This window comes from Grampus griseus (assembly GCF_964374135.1).
Source record: "Grampus griseus genome assembly, chromosome: 3".
Lineage (NCBI taxonomy): Eukaryota > Metazoa > Chordata > Mammalia > Artiodactyla > Delphinidae > Grampus > Grampus griseus.
The window spans coordinates 88,406,977-88,429,030 of NC_139019.1; the positions used below are offsets into that span (position 1 = coordinate 88,406,977).

Genomic DNA, 22,054 nt, shown 5'->3' on the forward strand with positions numbered 1-22,054 from the left:
AGATTTTTTTAGATATCAATAGTTTTTTAGCAATATTTGTCATTGTAATTATTATGTCTCTTTGATAAGACTTAAATCATCTATTTAGAAATACAGAGGTATCAGGTGCATTCCAATGGCTTTTGAAAAAACAAAAAAGAAAGCCATTTTATGCTAGTTGTACTGAGCTTAAAGAATATGGAGTCTATGGATATTACTGCCAGAGCCCATTGGAGTATTTGCTTCTTCCAAGTGCTGAAGCACCTCCTCTCTTAGTGATGAGGGTGAATTCCAGATGCACATTATGTCATAAATCTCCTAACTAGAGATAGTGGAAGCATAGGTATATACTCCAAAATATTACATAAAAGTTTCAGGATGATGTCAGTAAAAACAACACTCAAAATAAATATTAAGATAAAACCCCCAAATGTTAATAATCTGTCAACTATATTGAATATTTGTTTAGCTTACCTAAGTCATCTAGTTATTGCTTAGCTTGCCCGTTAACTTAGAATTGCCCATTTCTTTTTGTCTTTGTTAAAGTAGGTATAACTGATATTACCTTTGAAAGTTAAACAAATTTCTTGTTACATTCAGTGAGTAGACTCTGCAAACAAATATATATATGTGGAAGACTTGGAGTAAAGATAGAAAGAGGTAATGTCAGACAGATTTGTACTCTGTTAAAGAGTATTTGGTAAGGACAAGAGGGTCAGGAAGGTCTAGGGGAGAGGCATCCTTTGGGATTCTAAGTCTTTGGGAAGATCAGGATACACATATGATAAAGTGTTACAGCACATGCTGCCAGTGCAGTGCCCATATTGTTCGGACCTTTCACTGCAGGGTTTTTTCATTTAGTTGCCTTCTGTCCAAGGGTATGAAAACTGGGGAGTTCATGAAATATTAAAATCCCAACAAGTAGTGCTGGGAAACCTGGACAGTTACATGTAAAACAATGAAATTAGAACATTCCCTCACATCACATACAAAAATAAAGACCTAAATGTAAGACATGACACCATAGAACTCCTAGAAGAGAACATAGGTTGAACAGTCTGACATAAATTGTAGCAATATTTTCTTAGATCATTCTCTAAAGGCAAAAGAAATTAAAGCAAAACTAAACAAATGGGACCTAATCAAACTGAAAAGCTTTTGCTCAACAAAGGGAACCATCAGCAAATCAAAAAGGCAACCCATGGAATGGGAGACAATATTTGAAAATGATGCAACCCACAAAGGATTAATATCCAAAATATACAGACAGCTCATACAACTCAGTATCAAAAAAACAACCCAATCAAAAAATGGGCAGAAAACCTAAACAGACATTTTTACTCCAAAGAAGACATACAGATGGCTGACAGGCACATGAAAAGATGCTCCACTTCTCTAATTATTAGTAAAATGCAAATCAAAACAACAGTGAGGTAGCACCTCACACCAGTCAGAATGGCTATTGTTAAAAATTCTACAAATAATAAATGTTGGAGAGGATGTGGAAAAAAGGGAATCCTTGTACACTGTTGGTGCAACCACTATGGAAAACAGCATGGAGTTTCCTTAAAAGAGCTACCATATGATCCAGCAATTCCACGCCTGGTCGTATATCCTGAAAAAATAATAAGTCTAATTCAAAAAGGTACATGTGCCCCAGTGTTGATAACAGCACTGTTTTATAATAGCCAAGACATGGAAACAACCCAAGTGCCCATCAACAGATGACTGGCTTAAGAAGAAGTGGTATATACACACAATGGAATATTTCTCAGCCATAAAAAGAATGAAATATTGCCATTTGCTGCAGTGTTGGTGGTCGTAGAATATTATGCTTAGTGAAACAACTCAGAGAAAGGCATACTATAGATATTACTTACATGTGGAATCTAAAATAATACTCAAATGAATGTATACACAAAACAGAAACTAACTCACAGACATAGAAAACAGATTTATGGTTACCAAAGGGGAAAGGAAGGGAGCAGGGGAGGGACAAATTAGGAGCACGGGATTAACAGATACAAACTACTATACATAAAATAGATAAGCATCAAGGATTTACTGTATAGCACAGGGAACTATACCCAGTACCTTGTAATAACCTATAAGGCAATATAATCCGCATTGTGCAGTACAGCTGAAACTAACACACTGTGGTCAACTATACTTCAATAAAAAAAAATCCAGTATTAGACTCGTTTACCTGTATAGTTTAGCAACATTTTTGCCCTCCTGTGTCAGAGAGGAATTTTGATATAAATATTTGATGCTACAAAAATGCAAATAACTCTAATAAAGATAAGAAGTAACCTATAGAAAAAATTACTTCTATACTTTTATTTCTTACATTCTAGTCTCTCATATCTACTTGTAATGCAGTAATTTACTGATTTTTTTTAATGTACCACTAAAGGACTGACATATCATTAGAGTAATAATTATGCAGTTCCTGCTTACTATTAGTCTTAAAGCTCTTTATGTTAAACTACATTCATGAAGATTACCCATGTTTTTTTAATTTTTCATCATTAAGAAGAAATACTTGTAAATTTTGAGAAACTCCTAGTTGTTTATTTACTGGGTTATTATGGTTGTATGGTTATGTGAATTTTATGTTTGACCTAAAATTTTGACAACAGTCTTAATTACTTAAGGTCTGTTATTTAAGTTGTAAAAAAAATAAGGATATCAAGTATTAATATTAGCTCTACAGTACCTGCATCTTCTACTTATCATATCACTGACAAGATTCATCACAAAGTCATCTTTCAACAAAGTTGCCCATAAAAATACAGAAAGCAAACATTTCAATTTTAAAAACCTCCCTTAGAAAACTGGGATGTATTGAAAAGTTCAGTAAAAATTCTTTTAAATCAGTTGGGAATGTTTATGTCCTGCCACATTTTTCTTCTTGAAAATACAGTTTCCCTACTAATAATTTTCAAATGAATTGTTACGTTTTAGAAATAGAAAAAAAAAACTTTTCCCTATATCATACTTGATGATTCAACGAATATACAGTGCTAAGATATTAGTAAAATAATCTTAGTAATGAAGGAAAAGTTTGAAGATTGTAATATTTTTTCCTTTATTTGTGAACATAAAAGCAGAAAGGTAATGTGAGATGTACATACATTTCAGAAAACTAAGTAGATCACAATATTTGTTCATTATAATTTAACTATTATGTGCTCTCAGATATAGTTAATGACCACTACATATATTTCAGAAATGTCTAGAAGTCACTTCACATGAAAAAATGATGGAAGGAAAGCTAGACATTTAACATCGGAAAACCTTGCCTTCAGGAGGATGTGCTTTTCATCTTCAAACGTATAATTCCATTAGGTAGTAGACAGAGGAGGTGCATCCTTTGTGTTGCTAGTACTAGAACCAACTGATTAAAAGTTAAATATAATAAAATCCTTGTAAGAATTAGAATAATTCTAAATTAAATTGGCTTCGTTAATGAAATAGGGTGTTCTTCATTACTGGGTGTTTTAGTGATTTCTTAATTGCTTAAAGTCATGATTCTCATCTGCTGTGAGTAGCAGTGTTTGATAAAGATTTGTTGAAGGAGTGGATAACTAAACTGATGAATGGATGGATGGCCTATCACTGTTGGGGCAGAAGGTTGGAGTAGATCACCTCTGAAATCTAGATTGGCGTCCTTGCCAATCTATATTTCTTTGGTGTTTTTATTCCAGTAGAGTCGGAGAAGTATATTCAATAGCAGGAATGGGCTATCCTCAAGAGAGGAGCAGTATTCCTAGCATACTAGACAAGTATTCAAAGACTTAAAGGATATCCAAGATTGTGGTAAGGTTTTATAGGTACTAGTGGTAGAAGCACAAGCCTGGGAATCAAGAAACCTTCATTGCTTTAACAAAAGAAAACAAAAACTTTTGAATTTTTATTAATACCAGCTAATTAAATATTTCTCATTGTTTAGGTTACTTTATTTTTAGAATTGCTGGTTGTTCCTTGTCTTTATTAAAGTTGGTAAAACTGGCGTTACCTTTGAAGTTTAAACAAATTTCTCCCTATATTCAGTGGGTAGTTTGGACTCGGCAGCATTTGCTAACACAAGTCTGGAGGCCAAGGATTTTCAGGAAGAGAATACAAATAAACTTGACACATCCTAAAACCTTGACTGAGAAATGTTGCCATGACAACCATGTTTTAAAATTGTACTTAAAGCTATCCATGGAAATAAATGATGATCTACACTCCCAATATAGGGTTCTAAATTGGGACTTGGATGACAACTTATAATGTAGTTAGAAAATAGGTTGAAGTTCTGGGAGGTGAGCAAACTGGAATCAATGTTATTGCCATAGAGATGGTCGGCAGGAGGTGTGTAACAATTATGCAAGGTGCACTTTAGGTAGAATTCCCATATCTCCTGGCTGAGTTGCCTCAAGCCCATACGTTCTTTGCTCAAGATGATTCAATTCTCAAAGCTGCTTCATTGACCTTCCTGGTCTATAACTCAAATGAAAAACCTTTTTGCAATCGATTCTGTTAAATATAACAGTTAAAAGTCTCAATGAGACTTTATATATGTGAAAATTTTTACCTCTAGGGTAGTTCTACAATTTGGCATGAATTGGCCTTCTGGTAACGTAATGCTCATTTATCATATATTGTAGGTAAATATCTAAGATTTTAAATATTAATGGCACTTATTCAGGTTATAGATAGTATGTTCTATATTTGACCCTTCTTTTTAATTACCTGACATAATATACTTATATGTATTATTTAGGCTCAAAAAATTATTATACTACTGAGTTTCATTTTAAATGTAATATTCTTTACCACACTGAAGAGACCAGTGAAAGGCAAGGAAGAATGTGTTGGAATAGTGGGCCAAAAGACAAAACTTCAAGGTTCTTATCTCAACTCTGAAACTTCGTACCTGTGTGATCACAGTCAGGATTTCATCTTCTCAAGGCCTTGGTTTTCAATGTGAAGTGGAGATAATGCATTTCCTGCCAATCTAATGGGGGTTCTTCTGAGATTTAGCAAGCAAGTGTATGTGGGAACATGTTAAAAATGTGTCCCCAGCTTTTCTTTACAAAAGTTTGGATTTCAGACAAGTGATAATACTTACTTTCCTTTGCCTGTACTATGGTGGGCTGACTTTAAATCTGCTCTTAACCACTTTTAGAAAATATTCTGATCAGTTGATAAAACCAAGAAATTCCTTTTTTTTTTGCCGCACTGCTCGGCTTGTGGGATCTTAGTTCCCGTCAAGGGCTTGAACCCGGGCCCTTGGCAGTGAACGCGCCAAGTCCTAACTACTGGACCACCAGGGAATTCCCCAGAAATTCATAGTTTTAAAAAATGTATTCAGGTCTTAGAGTTGTCTTCCATTCCCCCCTTTAAAAATGAGTTGTCCAGTTTAGCCCAAATAATTTGATGTTTCAAAATGTTATTTTTTTCATTTTCAGAGATAACTAATAAATGGGGGAAGTATATGTTTCTTTCACCATAGTAATGATATGTTAATATTCATGAATTAAGGAGTAGAGTCCTAATGTCAAGAACATTTGAAGAGTCTAAATCAAGTTTTTTGTAGCTTCAACATCAGACAAATTTAATCATTAGTTTTGAACATAGGTTTGGGGATATTCCTGTATGGTCACAAATCACTAGCAAGCAGATGAAACAGTAAAACTGTCAACTCTATTCATTATGGTTTTAATGCATATTTTTATGTCTGTTTTACTTCTGTTGACTTACACTTTAGTACAACTTTTATTTTCGTTCAGTTAATCTGAAACCAGGGAAGATGCTACCATTCCTGTTTCTTGGAGGCAGTCTGCCTCGATTCTTTCTGTTCCTTCTCCAGATTCAAGAAGGTTGTACAAATCTCCTTGCTCCTCTGTAGAAAAAAGAGTAAAGATAAAGCCAAGAATATGTGGTATAATCTCTGTAGGAGATACCAGGTCTGGGACAGTTGTTAAGGAGTGAGCTGCAGCTCTTTCTGGCAACCCTTCTGAGTGTGACTTTGCTTTGGAGTAACGGGGAGAAGAAGAGAGGTCAATAAAGATGGTGGGGAAGACAAGGATCCAGGCTCCTTTGGCAACTCTCCATTCTCCAAACTCCATGTTACTTAATGTCCCTATTCCCTAACCTTACCTTTGAATTATCTTCTGATGTAGTCTCTCCTTGTTTGCTTTTTGTTCCCTTGACATAAATTTATGTAAGAGTTGGACCTCCTTTTGTTACCATATCCATCATTGCCTGAGCCAGAGGCATAGTGTTTGGTGAAGCTTTAGTATCATCATGTAACTAAAGTTGCTTGTCTATCTCAATCACTCAGCAGCCTCAGTAGGAGTATTTCGTTTATTGTCTAAGGGAGGAGTTGGGTAGTTCCCCTCTTCAGAGCATGTGTTAAGTGCTACTGCCTTTTTCCAAGTTGACAGTTTGGAGTTTGCCCCTCTATCCACATTTCTACAAAATTGCAGTTATCAAATTGCCACTGAATCCCCTTTGGGTATTTTGTCCCTCCCTCTTACAGATGGAGTCACAAGTCTAAATTCTGAGGCTCCAGGCTCCTTCTCTGTGATCTCCATTTTAGCTAAAACAGATTAAGAGCAACCTTATTCTTAACTGACTCCTCTTCAATTTTAGGGTTTTTGGTTATGCAGTTAGTCCTCTTCCCAGCCTTGTCTTCTCCCGGACTAATCAGTGGAAAGGTTATTTTTGTGACTTCAAATCAGGAGTGACCCCTAGCCATTCTGGCAGTAGTAAGCATTCCACATCGCTTTTAATACCCCATTTCTCCCCTTACACCTCTACCCTGACAATAGCACCCCTCATCTTTCCCCCAGGTAACACCATGGTCATTATTTAAATTGCAAGAGTTAGGGGTCCTTTCAATATCTCATCCTGTCACCAACTGTAAACAAGCATAAAGGATCTGAGAGACATCCCAGACACAGGCTCTTCAAGGCACTTTTTTTTTTAATTGAAATATAGTTGATTTACAGTGTTAGTTTCTTGTATGCAGCAAAGTTATTCAGCATATATATGTGTGTGCGTGTATATATATATATAAACTTTTACAGATTCTTTTCCATTATAGTTTGTTTGTTTTTTTTTTTACAAGATACTGAATATAGTTCCCTGTACTACACACTAGGAACTTTTTGTTTATCTATTTTATTATTTTATTTATTTATTTATTTTTGGCTGCATTGGGTCTTTGTTGCTGTGTGCAGGCTTTCTCTAGTTGCGGCTATCGGGGGCTACTATTCCTTGCGGTGCACAGGCTTCTCGTTGCAGAGCACAGGCTCTAGGTGCCCAGGCTTTGGGAGTTGTGGCACATGGGCTCTGGAGCACAGGCTCAGTGGTTGTGGCACATGGGCTTAGTTGCTCCACAGCATGTGGGATCTTCCCGGAACAGGGCTCGAACCCATGTCCCCTGCATTAGCAAGTGGATTCTTAACCACCGAGCCACCAGGGAAGCCCCATCTATTTTATATATAGTAATTTGTGTTTGCTAATTCCAAACTCCTAATTTATCCTTCCCCACCCCCTTTCCCCTTTGGTAACCATTAGTTTGTTCTCTGTCTGTGAGTCTCTTTCTGTTTTTGTAAAGTTCGTTTGTATCGTTTTTTTTAGATTCCATATATAAGTGATATCATATGATATTTCTCATGCCCTGTCTGACTTACTTCACTTAGTATGATAATCTCTAGGTTTATCCATGTTGCTGCAAAAGGCATTATTTCATTCCTTTTATGGCTGAGTAATATTCCATTGTATATATATACCACATCTTTATCCATTCATCTGTCCATGGGCATTTAGTTTGGTTCCATGTCTTGGATATTGTAAATAGAAGGCACTTAATTCTTTTTTTTTTTTAACATCTTTATTGGAGTATAATTGCTTTACAATGGTGTGTTAGTTTCTGCTTTATAACAAAATGAATCAGTTATACATATACATATGTTCCCATATCTCTTCCCTCTTGCATCTCCCTCCCACCCCTCTAGGTGGTCAAAAACCACCTAGCTGATATTCCTGTGCTATGCGGCTACTTCCCACTAGCTATCTATTTTACGTTTGGTAGTGTATATATGTCCATGCCACTCTCTCATTTCATCGCAGCTTACCCTTCCCCCTCCCCATATCCTCAAGTCCATGCTCTAGTAGGTCTGTGTGTTTATTCCCGTCTGGCCCCTAGGTTCTTCATGACCTTTTTTTTCTTTTTTTCTTAGATTCCATATATATGTGTTAGCATACAGTATTTGTTTTTCTCTTTCTGACTTACTTCACTCTGTATGACGGACTGTAGGTCCATCCACCTCACTAAAAATAACTCAATTTTGTTTCTTTTTATGGCTGAGTAATATTCCATTGTATATATGTGCCACATCTTCTTTATCCATTCATCTGTTGATGGACACTTAGGTTGCTTCCATGTCCTGGCTATTGTAAATAGAGCTTCAATGAACATTTTGGTACATGACTTTTTTTGAATTATGGTTTTCTCAGGGTATATGCCCAGTAGTGGGATTGCTGGGTTGTATTGTAGTTCTATTTTTAGTTTTTTAAGGAACCTCCATACTGTTCTCCATAGTGGCTGTATCAATTTACATTCTCACCAACATTGCAAGAGTGTTCCCTTTTCTCCACACCCTCTCCAGCATTTATTGTTTGTAGATTTTTTTGATGATGGCCATTCTGACTGGTTTGAGGTGATACCTCATTGTAGTTTTGATTTGCATTTCTCTAATGATCAATGATGTTGAGCATTCTTTCATGTGTTTGTTGGCAATCTGTATATCTTCTTTGGAGAACTGTCTATTTAGGTCTTCTGCCAATTTTTGGATTGGGTTGTTTGTTTTTTTGTTATTGAGCTGCTTGTAAATTTTGGAGATTAATCCTTTGTCAGTTGCTTCATTTGCAAATATTTTCTCCCATTCTGAGGGTTGTCTTTTGGTCTTGTTTATGGTTTCCTTTGCTGTGCAAAAGCTTTGAAGTTTCATTAGGTCCCATTTGTTTATTTTTGTTTTTATTTCCATTTCTCTAGGAGGTGGGTCAAAAAGGATCTTGCTGTGATTTATGTCATAGAGTGTTCTGCCTATGTTTTCCTCTAAGCGTTTGATAGTGTCTGGCCTTACATTTAGGTCTTTACTCCATTTTGAGTTTATTTTTGTGTATGGTGTTAGGGAGTGTTCTAATTTCATACTTTTACATGTAGCTGTCCAGTTTTCCCAGCACCACTTATTGAAGAGGCTGTCTTTTCTCCACTATATATTCTTGCCTCCTTTATCAAAGATAAGGTGACCATATGTGCGTGGGTTTATCTGTGGTCTTTCTATCCTGTTCCAATTATCTATATTTCTGTTTTTGGCAGTTCATTCTAATGGTATGAAGTGGCATCTTATTTTGGTTTGTATTTGTGTGTCACTGACTAGTGATGTTAAACATCTCTTAATGTACTTATTGTCTATTTGTCCATCATCTTTTGTTAAGTATTCTACCCAATTTCCTAAAATTGGGTTGTTTGTTACCTTGTTTTTGAGGTATGCATTCTCTATATGTTTTACATACAAATTATTTGTCAAATATACGTATTGCAAGAATGTTCTCCCAGATTGTAGTTGGACTTTCATTTTTTCAAAAGAGCCTTTGGAGGAACAAGTGTTTTTAATTTTGATGAATTCCAGTTTCTTTTATGTGCTTTTTGTGTCCTGTCTAAGAAATCTTTCTTTACATACTTGGTAAAGAAGATATTCTGCTAATTTCTTTTTCAGGACCTTTATAGTTCTGGCTTTTTATTTAGGTTGAAAGACTTGTCATGGAGAAAGAAAACTTCCTCTACCCTTCTAGGTTCTTCTGGCTGGTCTAATAATTAAATTGACATGAGACATATTAACAAGAGAATATCGGATCTAATTTTGTACATACAGGAACCCCACACGCATGAGAAGTTGAATTAGAAATGTAAAATGAGGTATATATGCCATCCTGAGCTAAGGGATGGGATAGGGGCATGAGACTTCAGAGAGAAGGAGGGTAATTCACAAATAGGAAGAGCAGATGTTTAGTAATTGGATATTTGCCCTGTCATACAGATAGGTCATAAAAACTTATTTCTGGTAATACCTCTTATCATGGGTAAGGCCCCCAATTTAAATTCTTTAAGGGAGAAGTAAAGCTTTGCCTTGAGGCCACAGGGTCTTATTTGCCTTTAGCTCAAAATAATCCACATGCTAAAGTAGCACATCTTGGGGAGGCTATTCTGAACCCCTAAAGATTATACATGTAAACTGTTTTTAAAAATCATTACTGTTCCCCTTGTTGAACAATCAGAGTGTGGTGGTTGAGTGTTTGTCACATGGTGTTTCAGAAGGTAAAGTACTTCAGCTGGCTGTCCAGGACATTTTTAAGCCATAGTTAGGGTGGATTCTTACTTCAAGGTGTTTGATTACTTGTTACAATTCATTCTATAGCTCATAATTATATTTCAGTCTGTGTAATGGGGAAATACTATACTTTAACATTAAATTTTTTAAAAATCAAGAATAAAATATATCATTCCAGGATTTTCTTTTCTTCTTTCTCTCTTTGCTCCATCCCCTAATTTTCCTTCTCTCCTTTCTCCCCCCACCCCACTTCATTCATTTTTCCTTTTTTTTTTTTTAAATCTAATATGTCTTTCTAACATTACAGTACTGTGTGCTCTCATAGCTGAGACTTTTTATTTTTTTTTATTTTTATTTTTTTTTTGCAGTACACGTGCGTCTCACTGTTGTGGCCTCTCCGGTTGTGGAGCACAGGCTCCAGACGCGCAGGCTCAGCAGCCATGGCTCACGGGCCCAGCCGTTCCGCGGCATGTGGGATCTTCCCGGACCGGGTCACGAACCCGTGTCCCCTGCATTGGCAGGCGGACTCTCAACCACTGTGCCACCAGGGAAGCCCTGTGACTTTTTAGATGATAAAATATTCCCTAAGTACTGATTAGCTCTTGAGATCACATAATGGGATGTTCTTTTATAATGGCATGTTTGCATCACTGATCTTGTGTACCTTGTGATACTGTAATTGATGTTTGTTGTTTTATTATACTACAGGAAATTACTTGGGAAAGATGTGGGACTATATGCAGTGCAATAGACAGCTATAATTCATGACCAGTTGTGGAAAAATTAGCTCTTAGTAATGTAGTTTGGGTATAAAATAATTCTCTATGATCAAGTGAAGATTGGAAATTTTACATTGCAAAATGAGATTCCCTCATGTACTTATGACACAACATTTTTGAAATGACAAATAATAGCATAGCCTAAGCTTTATGGTGGGAGGAGAGTGCATGCTGTGTTCTAGTTACAGGCATACTATCATTTTGAAGGCTGAGAATTCTGATAGAAGTTTGCTATAATGTAGAGCTTAAAGTTCTATTGTGTGGTAACATTTCTTAAATCTGTTTTATAACCTCTTGAGGTTACAGCTTCTTAGTGTGCTGATTATTGAATGGTCTGAATGCAATATCTCTTAGGTCTATTTGCCACTGCCTCAAATGCATCTTACAGGAACTGCATTCTTTTTTTTCGGTACGCGGGCCTCTCACTATTGTGGCCTCTCCCGTTGTGGAGCACGGGCTCCGGACGCGCAGGCTCAGCGGCCATGGCTCACGGGCCTAGCCACTCTGCTGCATGTGGGATCTTCCCAGACCGGGGCACGAACCCGTGTCCCCTGCATCAGCAGGCGGACTCTCAACCACTGCACCACCAGGGAAGCCCAGGAACTGCATTCTTGCTTGGGCTAAAAAACTGTTCTTTTTCTTTGCCACAGGATAAGAAATGGGTTCTCAATCATGAAGATGTCACATTGGGAGAATTACTGGGCAAGGTATGTAATCCACTGAGCTGAAAAACCAAATCTTGATAGTGATTGTGAACTCTACAGATTCATTTTCTTCAAAGCCTTTCTTATATTCCAGCACACAGCAAGGCACATTCCCCCATGAACCTAGAAGAACACAGTGCCATATCTGTTACAAATACTGTGATGTTCAGTGAAATAGAAGTGTGAAAATCTTTGAAAAGTTTAAGAATTATCTTGACTTTTAAGAATATTATTTTGTATATTTTCCCCTGAAAGAACTAAAAGCCACAAAAATTTTATTACAGTGTAGTAAAGCCAAAACTAGTGAGCTGAGATTTGAAAAGAAACTGTGATGTAATAAAAGTTTAAATACTTAATAGTCTTATTCTGTTTGTTTCTGGTTATACATGATAGTTCAGAGAAAATGCAGTACTGCTCTTTGGGATTTCAGAATTGTATATAGAATCACGGTATGTGACAACATGGGACATGTTATTTCAATCTGAAAATGATATGGACAAGGCACATGTTTCAATATATCCATTTTGTAGCTAGCTCTGTTAGTGGTCAGAGGAGGCAGCTATATATGATGAAAGTCTCTTTCTTCCAACGTGGTTGGGAGTTTCTTCTAACTCATTGGCCTTATGAAAGTATATTATAACTAATAATGATGGCAGACGTTTAATAATCAAATGGACTATTTGAAAATTTGTTATTTGTTTATAACTGAGTTCCAATAGATAAATATTAACTTCTTTGTCGATGACTTAATTAGTGATGTTTGAATTGAGTTGAGGTTCATAATGCAATATAAAAAATAGTATAAAATCCAGATAGCTAGGGAAAACTATCACTCATACATTTCTGAGTGATCAGTACTAGAATTTAAGGCTCAGCGTTTCAAGTAAAGAAATAAATGATTATTCATTACTTTTTTGATTTAAATGTAAACTTGATGAATTGACAAATTTCCCCTATGTTTTAGTCCTGATATGTGTTGAGAAAGTAAATCCCTGTTGAAACAATCTACTTTGCAGGATTCTTATTATTTTAAAATATCTTTTCCAAATAGAAGCATTAAATTGCTATTGGAAAACAGTTTCTATTGACTGCTAATACTTATTTAGTAAGTAAATTCTAAAGAATTTCAAGCTACAACAGAAGCTGGTGTGTTTATTTCCTCTGTGATATGGCCATAATTCTTAAGGAAATATTTCTTCTTTTTCATTACTTTAGGTAACTCAGTAGCAGTGATTGGGCTAAAAATTATTACAAAGAAAGTAAATTAATTTCCATGAAAATACAATTAAATAATAAGCTATAAATTTATTTATTTATTTTGCGGTACGCGGGCCTCTCACTGTCGTGGCCTCTCCCGTTGTGGAGCACAGGCTCCGGACGCGCAGGCTCAGCGGCCATGGCTCACGGGCCCAGCCGTTCTGCGGCATGTGCCATCTTCCCGGACCGGGGCACGAACCCGTGTCCCCTGCATCGGCAGGTGGACTCTCAACCACTGCGCCATCAGGGAAGCTCTAAAATTAAACCAGTTACTGAAAATAGTGTGTTGAGAAGAGCAGATTTTTCAGTTCTAAGGAAAAAATACTTTCAGTTAAAGAGAAATGGTTCAATTATCTTTGTTTAATATGTGATACATGGTATTTCACATATTAGGAGGAATTTTAGCCGTTGGGTCCTCGGTAAGGTTATTTCAAAGAATAATTGTTTTCAATGACAAGGCAGTAGCATGATATCAGCTTTAATAAATTTTATCATTTTTAATAAAACACTTCAACTTTAGAGACACTATATAGCTTAATTTCAGCAAATATATTTGAGTTGAAAATGTCATTTAATATTTTCGTTACCTATTCTGAATATTTATAATATACTGCATGAAAATGCATGAGAAAAATAATTAGCCATGGTTCTTATGTACTTTGGAATTTAGTAGTAGTATAAGGTTGAGATGGGAGCTCTTTTTTTGAGCACTGTATTTCTATAGACTGTACTTGATATATAATTGGTATTCAAAAATATTCATTCCTGGGCTTCCCTGGTGGCGCAGTGGTTGAGAGTCCGCCTGCCGATGCAGGGGACACGGGTTCGTGCCCCAGTCCGGGAGGATTCCGCATGCCACGGAGCGGCTAGGCCCGTGAGCCATGGCCGCTGAGCCTGCGCGTCCAGAACCTGTGCTCCGCAACGGGAGAGGCCACAACAGTGAGACGCCCGCGTACCGCAAAAAAAAAAAAAAAAAAGAAAAAGAAAAATATTCATTCCTCAAATATTTACTGAATGCCTTCTCTGTGCCAGGTACTCTTCTAGGTTCCTGGGATACATCCGTGAACCAAGTAGACAAATATCCTTGCCCTTAATGAAGCTCATATTCTATCTAGCAGGGAAAGACCGAAAAACAATAAACTTAATAAATAAGTAAACTTCATAATGTTAAAGGGTGCTAAAATCCTGTGAAAATATAAGGAATTTAGGAGTGCTATTAATTGGACTTGCAATTTTTAATGGGGGAATCCAGGTAAGCCTTATTAAGATTGTTTCTTTCCAATGAAAACCTAGGGAGGAGCGATTTAGCCATGTGCTTTTAGGCAGAGGGAGTACCAACGCAAATTACATTTGATGAGCAGGAGAGACAGTTTGCCTGTAACCCAGTAAGCAAGGAAGAATAGGATAGAGCAGCAAGTCAGTGAGGTGATGAGAGTATAGATCGTGTAGAGCCATGTAGATCACCGTAATTATCAATACTTTGGCTTTAAATATGTGTGGAAAGGGAAGCTAGAGGATGATTTTGAGTAGAGGAGTGGCATGATCTTACTTTCTACAGAGTCCACTCTGGCTACTGTGTTGAGAATAGGCTGAGTTGGAAGGTTAGGAAGCTATTGTACTTACCTAACTAAAGTTGATGGTTGCTGGATCAGAGGGGATGGCAGTGGAAGTGGTGAGAAGTGGTGAGTTTGGATTTGTTTTTAAGGTTGAACCACCTAAATATCCTGATGCTCTATGCGGGGCATGGGACAAAGAGGGCAGTTGGCATAGGTGTAGCAGGTTTGGGGGGAACAAGATTAGGAGTTTGGGATGTACATATTAAGGTTTGTCTGTTAGACTTCTAACTGGAGATGTTGGGAAAATGGTTGGGTATTAAGTCTGGAGTTTGGAAAAGAGGTGTGGATCAAAAGTACAAATTTGGTAGTTGTCACTTATTTGCTGGTTTATTTAGATGAGTTCAGCAATGGAGTGAGTCTAGATAGAGAAGAGAAGAGAGAGATTGAACCCTGGTCACATCAAAATCAAGAGGCTGGAGAGATGAGAAGCAAGATGATTGAGGTTGAGAAAGAGCAATCTCCTGGAAGGCAGGAAACCAGGAGATAGGATGCCTTAGAAGCCAAGAGAAGAAAGTATATGAAGGAGGAGACAGTGATCAGTGGTGGCAAGTGCTGCTGAGAGGTCAAATGGATGATGACTGAGAACCATTGACTTTAACAGTGAAGAGATCCCTAGTGACTTGGCTGAGCGCTTTCTTTAGAATGCTTTACGTGAAAGCCAAACTGAAATATATTTAAGGGAGAATAGGAGGAGAGGAATTAGAGATAGCAAGGATGTAACTCTTTGAAGTTTTGCTACTTCTTGTAGCAAACTACATGTGATGGTAGTTTCAGAAGAAATGATTTGTGTGTTGGTTAATTTGAGAGAGGCAGCATGCTGGTTTGCAGTTAGCAATATGCAGTGAAAAATTCAAGATTTTGGAAGGAGATGAGAATTCCTGAAATAATATCATCAAGTAGGTAAGAGGGGATGGAATTTAATTTACAGTGGAGCATTGAATTTAATAGCAGCACAGTAGTTCATTTTTTATAACAGCAAGGAATATTAGTAGGAGGGCAAATGTGGGACTGAGAGTCTGGAAGTTCTCTTTATATTGCTTCAGTTTTCTCAATAAATTAAGCAAGATTGTTAACTAAGAATGAGGGTGTGGGGAAGGTATGGGAGCTTTAAGAGGAGAGTCAAAGAGGGGGGAATAGTTAATTAGAAGAATGAGAGTGTGAATGGTCTAGGGAATTGTAATATAATTATTGAGCAGTATTAAGGCCCCCCTAGAGGTTTGTGTTCATGAATTTAAAGTGAAACTAGTCAACATCATTGTGGATTTTCTCCAGCCACATTTAGCTGCATAGGAACAGAGTAGGCCGTGTTGCATTTAATCTGGGTTGTGGATTGATAAGGGAGTTCTACAGATGAAAAGGAACAGAGAAGTTGAGAGTATATAGTAAACAGTTGTTATAATTATTGAGCATGGAATTTAAGCTGAATAAAGAAGAAAACAAGGCTGTTAGGGGGTTATGGACAATAAAAAGTAATAGGGTCTAAAGATTTGGAGGTTCCTATAGGGTCAAAGGATTTTGAGTCCGAATACTAGAGGAAGTAAGCTAGAAAAATAGAAGCCAGCCAGAAGATGGGATGAATGATGTAGGTGTTACAGAGGAGTTGCATTATTGGTGATGGCAAAGTTTAAGGTATGATCATAGAAAATAGGTTGGAACATGGATCACTGGAAGAGAGATGGTCACATAACAGAGTTTTGAAGTGTTGGAAGGATCTTTAAGTGTCTATTGAAATTTCCAAGTTTTAAGACAAGAGTAACACCAGGTACAGTGATCCAGGAGCTCAAATTGTCAACAAATGAGGGAAAATATTTTCAAATGCAATAGCTGCTAGCAACAGTAAGGGGTAGTGGGTATATAATCAAATAATAAAGTTTCAAAGCTAGGGATTTTTAGGAAAACAGAAGGGAAAATGTTTTGAAAGCAGTGACAAGGAGCTCGATGAATCCTGTATTCCATCTCTCAGACGGTGGGAGAAGCATAGTGTGTGTGTTGGGGGTGCGGGTGGGGTCATCACAGTTTTAGAAGGCACAGGAAGCTCACCCACCATTTGAGTGTTCTCAAGTGAGAGCCAGGTTTCTGTTAGAACAAGAAGGTGAAGAGAAGGACCAAAGAATAGATAGAGATAAAATTTTGATGATGGACCACAAGTTCCAGAAGGCAACTGGAGGTTGGGGACAGAAGGGAAATAGTTGGAGATAACAGGTTGACGAGGAGTCTGCAGAACCTAATGAGAATTAGAGAGGGAGAAATGAGGACCACCAGGATCTTCTGTGAGGACCAACAGAAACATACACAAGAGTCATAATGAAATTTAGCCTCATGGACTTAAAGCCAGTAGCAGAGATGAAGCCGTGCCTGTTACATGGTAGGGAGCAATGGATGTCGTAGGCTTTTTCCTGACCTCTTTGGATGGAGAAGAGGTGGTCCATGAAGCAGAGTCATTTGTGCAGTGTTTGGAGATTCCTCCCTTGACCACTGTTAACAGAATTGAAGTCTTCTGAGTAATGATTGTTAAATGAAGGTTTACAATTTTCAAATGCCTTGTATGTGCCAAGAACAGTTACATAGGACAGAAAGCATTAGAAAGGTACAAAGGGGCAGTGGGATGATAAGTGTTCAGGAACAAGATGTATAATTTTTGGAAGATCAAGAAAGTCTTCATGAAGGAGGTGGCATAGAAATGAATTTAAAGATTAGTTAGCATGTTCTCTGATTGGAGGTGAGGGGAAAATGTACAGAAGGCATGGCACACCTTTTGGGATCACTAAGTATTTGAATTTAGGACACATGTAGCAGTCAGAGGCTAAGATGGCTAGACAGAGGCTGAGAAAGGAATGGTAATGGAAGGATAGATATTAAATAAGGCAGTGGTATAATCAAAGTTCTGTGTTGGAGAGATTAAGGGGCCGAAGAGGGTGAGGGACTAAGGTTGAGATCAGTTCAGGTGAGAAAAATGAGATCTTGAATCAGAGTAGGCTGTCTGAGGTGCTAGGAGGAAGACAAAAGTGTTCCATAGGAAGAATCTGAATGCTTGTAGAGAGTAATGGCCCTAGGAAATGAAAAGGTAATTTAGTCAGGAAATGTCTTCTAGTGAATAAAATGTTAAGTTTCAGACAAGGTAAATTTTAAGGGCTTCAGAATCATTCAGATAAACAGAGGCCCAGCAGTAATTGTGTGTACTAATACCTTCTCTCAGCTCTAAATGATGTGATAATTGTGGGAAGGAAAAAAGCCTTGAATAACAGGGAAGGATATAAAGCTCAAATTTTTCTTTTTCTAGTTTGTGATGAATGTGCATTGTGTTGAAGTTATTGTATGTTTACTTTTCATGTAAGGGTGATCAATCATCGTTTTGAATGAATATTTAAGAGTTGAATATTAGATTTAATAATACTATTCATTATTTAAGTATACTTAAAATATTAAGTAAAATAAGTGTTAATTAAATTAAGCAAATAGTAATTCTTTAATAAATAAATTTATTAAAATACCTATTAGTAAATTTAAATGATTAGTAACATGTAAAATTTATACACCTTGGATCATGTTAAGAGTTACATTGAACTTAGAACCCAAACTCATTTATTATCAGACCTCTAGTTTAGTTACTTGTTACTCAACAATGACAGCATTAAAGCTGATTATAATACAGTGCTTGCACATTATAATTATAGCTATGTAAAAAATACATATGCATACATAGAAAGACTTGAAGAGAATACTCCAAAATAGCTGTTGTGTTAGCTTTATAGATCTTCTCTGTATTCTTTTGTTTCATAACTATAATAAAAGTGACTTCAAACTAGAAATAAGGCATTTTAAATCAAAGTATGTTCTAGCCATAGAGTAAGGTTAGGAGTTCAGACATTTGATAGAAATGAGCAGTAGCAGAGATGGGTGACACTGGCATTTGGGCAAGCACCTCGTTTTCCTTAGTATCTTTCAGGGACTGACAGCCTGCAGCAGTGGCTGTTGACAGTCCTTCATCTGCCTTGGTTCTGTTGCCTCTCATCTAGTGTCTTATTCTCTCACACTCTCATCCAAGTGACATCTGGCTGTGTGGATCAGTACCACCAGTCACCTCACAGAATCTTGGCTTGCTTTATTTGTTTGTTTGTTTATTTGTTTGTTTATTTTAACATCTTTATTGGAGTATAATTGCTTTACAATGGTGTGTTAGTTTCTGCTGTATAACAAAGTGAGTCAGCTATACATATACATATATCCCCATATCCCCTCCCTCTTGCGTCTCCCTCCCACCCTCCCTATCCCCCGCCTCTAGGTGGTCACAAACTTGGCTTTATTTTTAAACGCCAACCTGATAAAACTTAGAGCTAAGGGGGTGAAGGGAACTAGATGGAGTGAAACTTAGGTACTTCTGACAGCATTAGTTTTTCCTTTTATTCTTTTTCAGTTTTTTCCAGTTTCCTTTTCAGTTCTCCACAAGCCTCAGTCCCTCAAATGGTTGCTATGTTGGATAGTGTATTTAAAGTTAATTGGTAAGAGCAACATTCCCAGTCTTTATTTCCACTTAAAACTCTGAATAAAGCTAACAGAGTACTTTGATGAACTCAAAACTCATCATTACATGCTTTCCTTGTATTTTGCAAAGGTTTACGTGGCTGTCTTACACTCTAAACAATAAATATATTTGTATTTTCAGGGAAATTTTGGTGAAGTATTTAAGGGCATATTAAAGGATAAAACTGCTGTTGCTGTTAAAACGTGTAAAGAAGATCTTCCTCAGGAACTGAAAATAAAATTTTTACAAGAAGCCAAGTAAGTTCTCTAAAGTAATGTAAATATGTATTTATAATATAAGTAAGTGATTCATTAAAACGTAAATTTGAAGATATCTTAAATATGATTTGATGAATTAGAAGTAAGCACTTTCAGGGCCCTCAAAAGTAGGCACTTATTATACAATGTGAAAACAAAAAGTTTCTGTGTGTTTGAGTTAGACTGCAGGTCAGTTAGGAAATCACAGTCAAAAGAACCAGATGCTTTTGAGAACAGTGAGTATTCTTTGAGTCCTTGAAAAATATTGCAGTATTTTATGCTTTTATCACACGTGCATATACACATATGCATATATGCAGTGTTGTGATTGTCCTTATACTAAGAATATTACTGTATTCTATATATAAAATCCATAATTTAGACATATATTTAGGTATATAATTACATCTTTCCTACCCTCCTTAGATATTATTGCTTGATTCTTTATTCCCAGCTGTTAGCTTTATTTTCTGAGAATCTCAAATTTCTTCTTCAGCTCATTGCATTGTTTCTTTTCTAACTGATCTTTTAGGATGATTTTCTTCTCTTTCTTCTGTTTTAGCTAGAATTTAATGTTCCAACCTGCCAGCCCTATGTTGCAAATAGTTTAAACTCTTCTGTTAGTGGTAAAATCTAATATATACAACAAAACACAAAACAAATGGAAAGGAGCTTTGGATAGAGTGAGAATGGACATATGAATGGGAGATGGATGAGTAGGTGGATAGTTGGGAGGGAGAGAAGGAGAATGAGGATATATAGATCCATAGATTGGTGGTATAAAGGGAAGGAAGGAAAGGTGTGTGTGTGTTTGTGTGTGTGTGTGTGTGTGTTGTCTCCATCACTGCATTGTATATAAAATTGAAGTTTTTGGAAAGTGCCATGGGAGAACAGAGGACATAGCAACGAAATAACTAAATCCCGTGGCATAGAGCATCTTGATGTCATTTCTCCATCATCTAAAAATGGATATTTATAGCAATGGATTAAACTAGTTGGGTGCATTTATTAAATATTATCTGTGGAATAAAGTTGCAAACCTTTTTCATGTATATTATTAGCAATTCAGAAAAAATATCCTATGATGAATTTAAAGGTATGCTATCACAATTGAAACTTATAGCCTCATTATTTTAGTTATTCATAGGTATCTTAAGGTATCTTGCTTTCTAATTTGTGGATTTTTTACTGAAAGATAGAGTTTAATTTCTTCTTTTAAAGTGAGACTGAAATTTTATGTTAAAAATGACAATTACGGGGCTTCCCTGGTGGCGCAGTGGTTGAGAGTCCACCTGCCGATGCAGGGGACACGGGTTCGCACCCTGGTCCGGGAAGATCCCACATGCCGCGGAGCGGCTGGGCCCGTGAGCCATGGCCACTGAGCCTGCGCGTCCGGAGCCTGTGCTCCGCAACGGGAGAGGCCACAACAGTGAGAGGCCCACGTACCGAAAAAAAAAAAAAAAAAAAAAAAAAATGACAATTACATCCATGCAAACTCCCAAGTATCCTTTAACAGATAATAAAGCTATATATTTAGCTATTTAATGTCATTTGGATTCATCCTGGCTGTTTTGTGGAATTTCTTTATTAAGCAGTTTTCAACCTAAGAAATGACATTTTGGATTACAGTCAATCATTCTAAAACTTCCTTTTTAATTCCTCATAGAAACTGCAAACTCAGTTATTGACAGAACATTTTCTTTATCTCTAGAATTCTTCCCAGTGTACTTTTTCATTTATTAAATGTATATATTTTCAATCGATAACATTTTTCTTAGAGCTATCTCTGCTTTAGTTGTACATGTACAGCACACATATAAACTGTTTTATCTTTCTCCAAATGAAGTTATTTTTTTCATTCTCCTAGAAAGGAGACTGTGTTTTTTCAAATATGAGTGAATTTATAACTATGTCAGTAGGATAACATGGAAGATCATTTGGTAACAGAAATCATCAGGGTAGACAGGCCTCTGATGGAATCTAATCTATTTTTAACTCATGCTTGGGGTCCTATAGATGAGTCTATGCTTTTACAGCTCTCTGAAATTCTGCCTTTATCCAAACTAAAACTTCTCTGCCTCAGCTTAAGTCTTATATTACTCACTGTTTAACCTTCTGCCAGTTTTCTCAAAACTTCTTGAGTTTTTACTATTTTGAAGTTGATCATGATCATCAAGAGAGTATGTATTGTGAAGTCTAAATATGAAGTGATTACTCTATAGCATTTACCAATATGAATCGTTCTATTTTTATTTGTTTTAAATGAAGTATATACATAAAATAAAACAAAACAAAAAGATGCTGCCCTAACAGCTTACAGGTTTTGGTCCACTAATACTTTCCAGCTTTTGTGAGGGTGGCTAAAACCAGATTCTTTGAAGGGAGTTCTGCATATTTTGGACTAAGTAAGTTATTCCTGTTTAGCATGCTTATTACCTATTCAGAGTAGATAATAATTTTTAAATGAATATTTAACTGAATAAAAACTGACTCATTTATATCTATATTTTGCCAAGATTTGTCAAGACATATACATCCCATTTATC

At 36.6% G+C, this 22,054-nt stretch overlaps 1 protein-coding gene across 3 annotated transcripts in view; it reads left to right on the forward strand.

The window, feature by feature from the left end:
• Positions 1-22,054, forward strand: part of FER (FER tyrosine kinase) — a 466,095-nt gene that overhangs the window by 294,629 nt on the left and 149,412 nt on the right. For all 3 annotated transcript variants that reach the window (XM_082651708.1, XM_082651707.1, XM_082651709.1), the window contains 2 exons: positions 11,803-11,859; positions 19,393-19,508. In XM_082651708.1, coding sequence (XP_082507834.1) covers positions 11,803-11,859; positions 19,393-19,508 — 173 coding nt within the window. The remainder of the gene's footprint in view (positions 1-11,802; positions 11,860-19,392; positions 19,509-22,054) is intronic.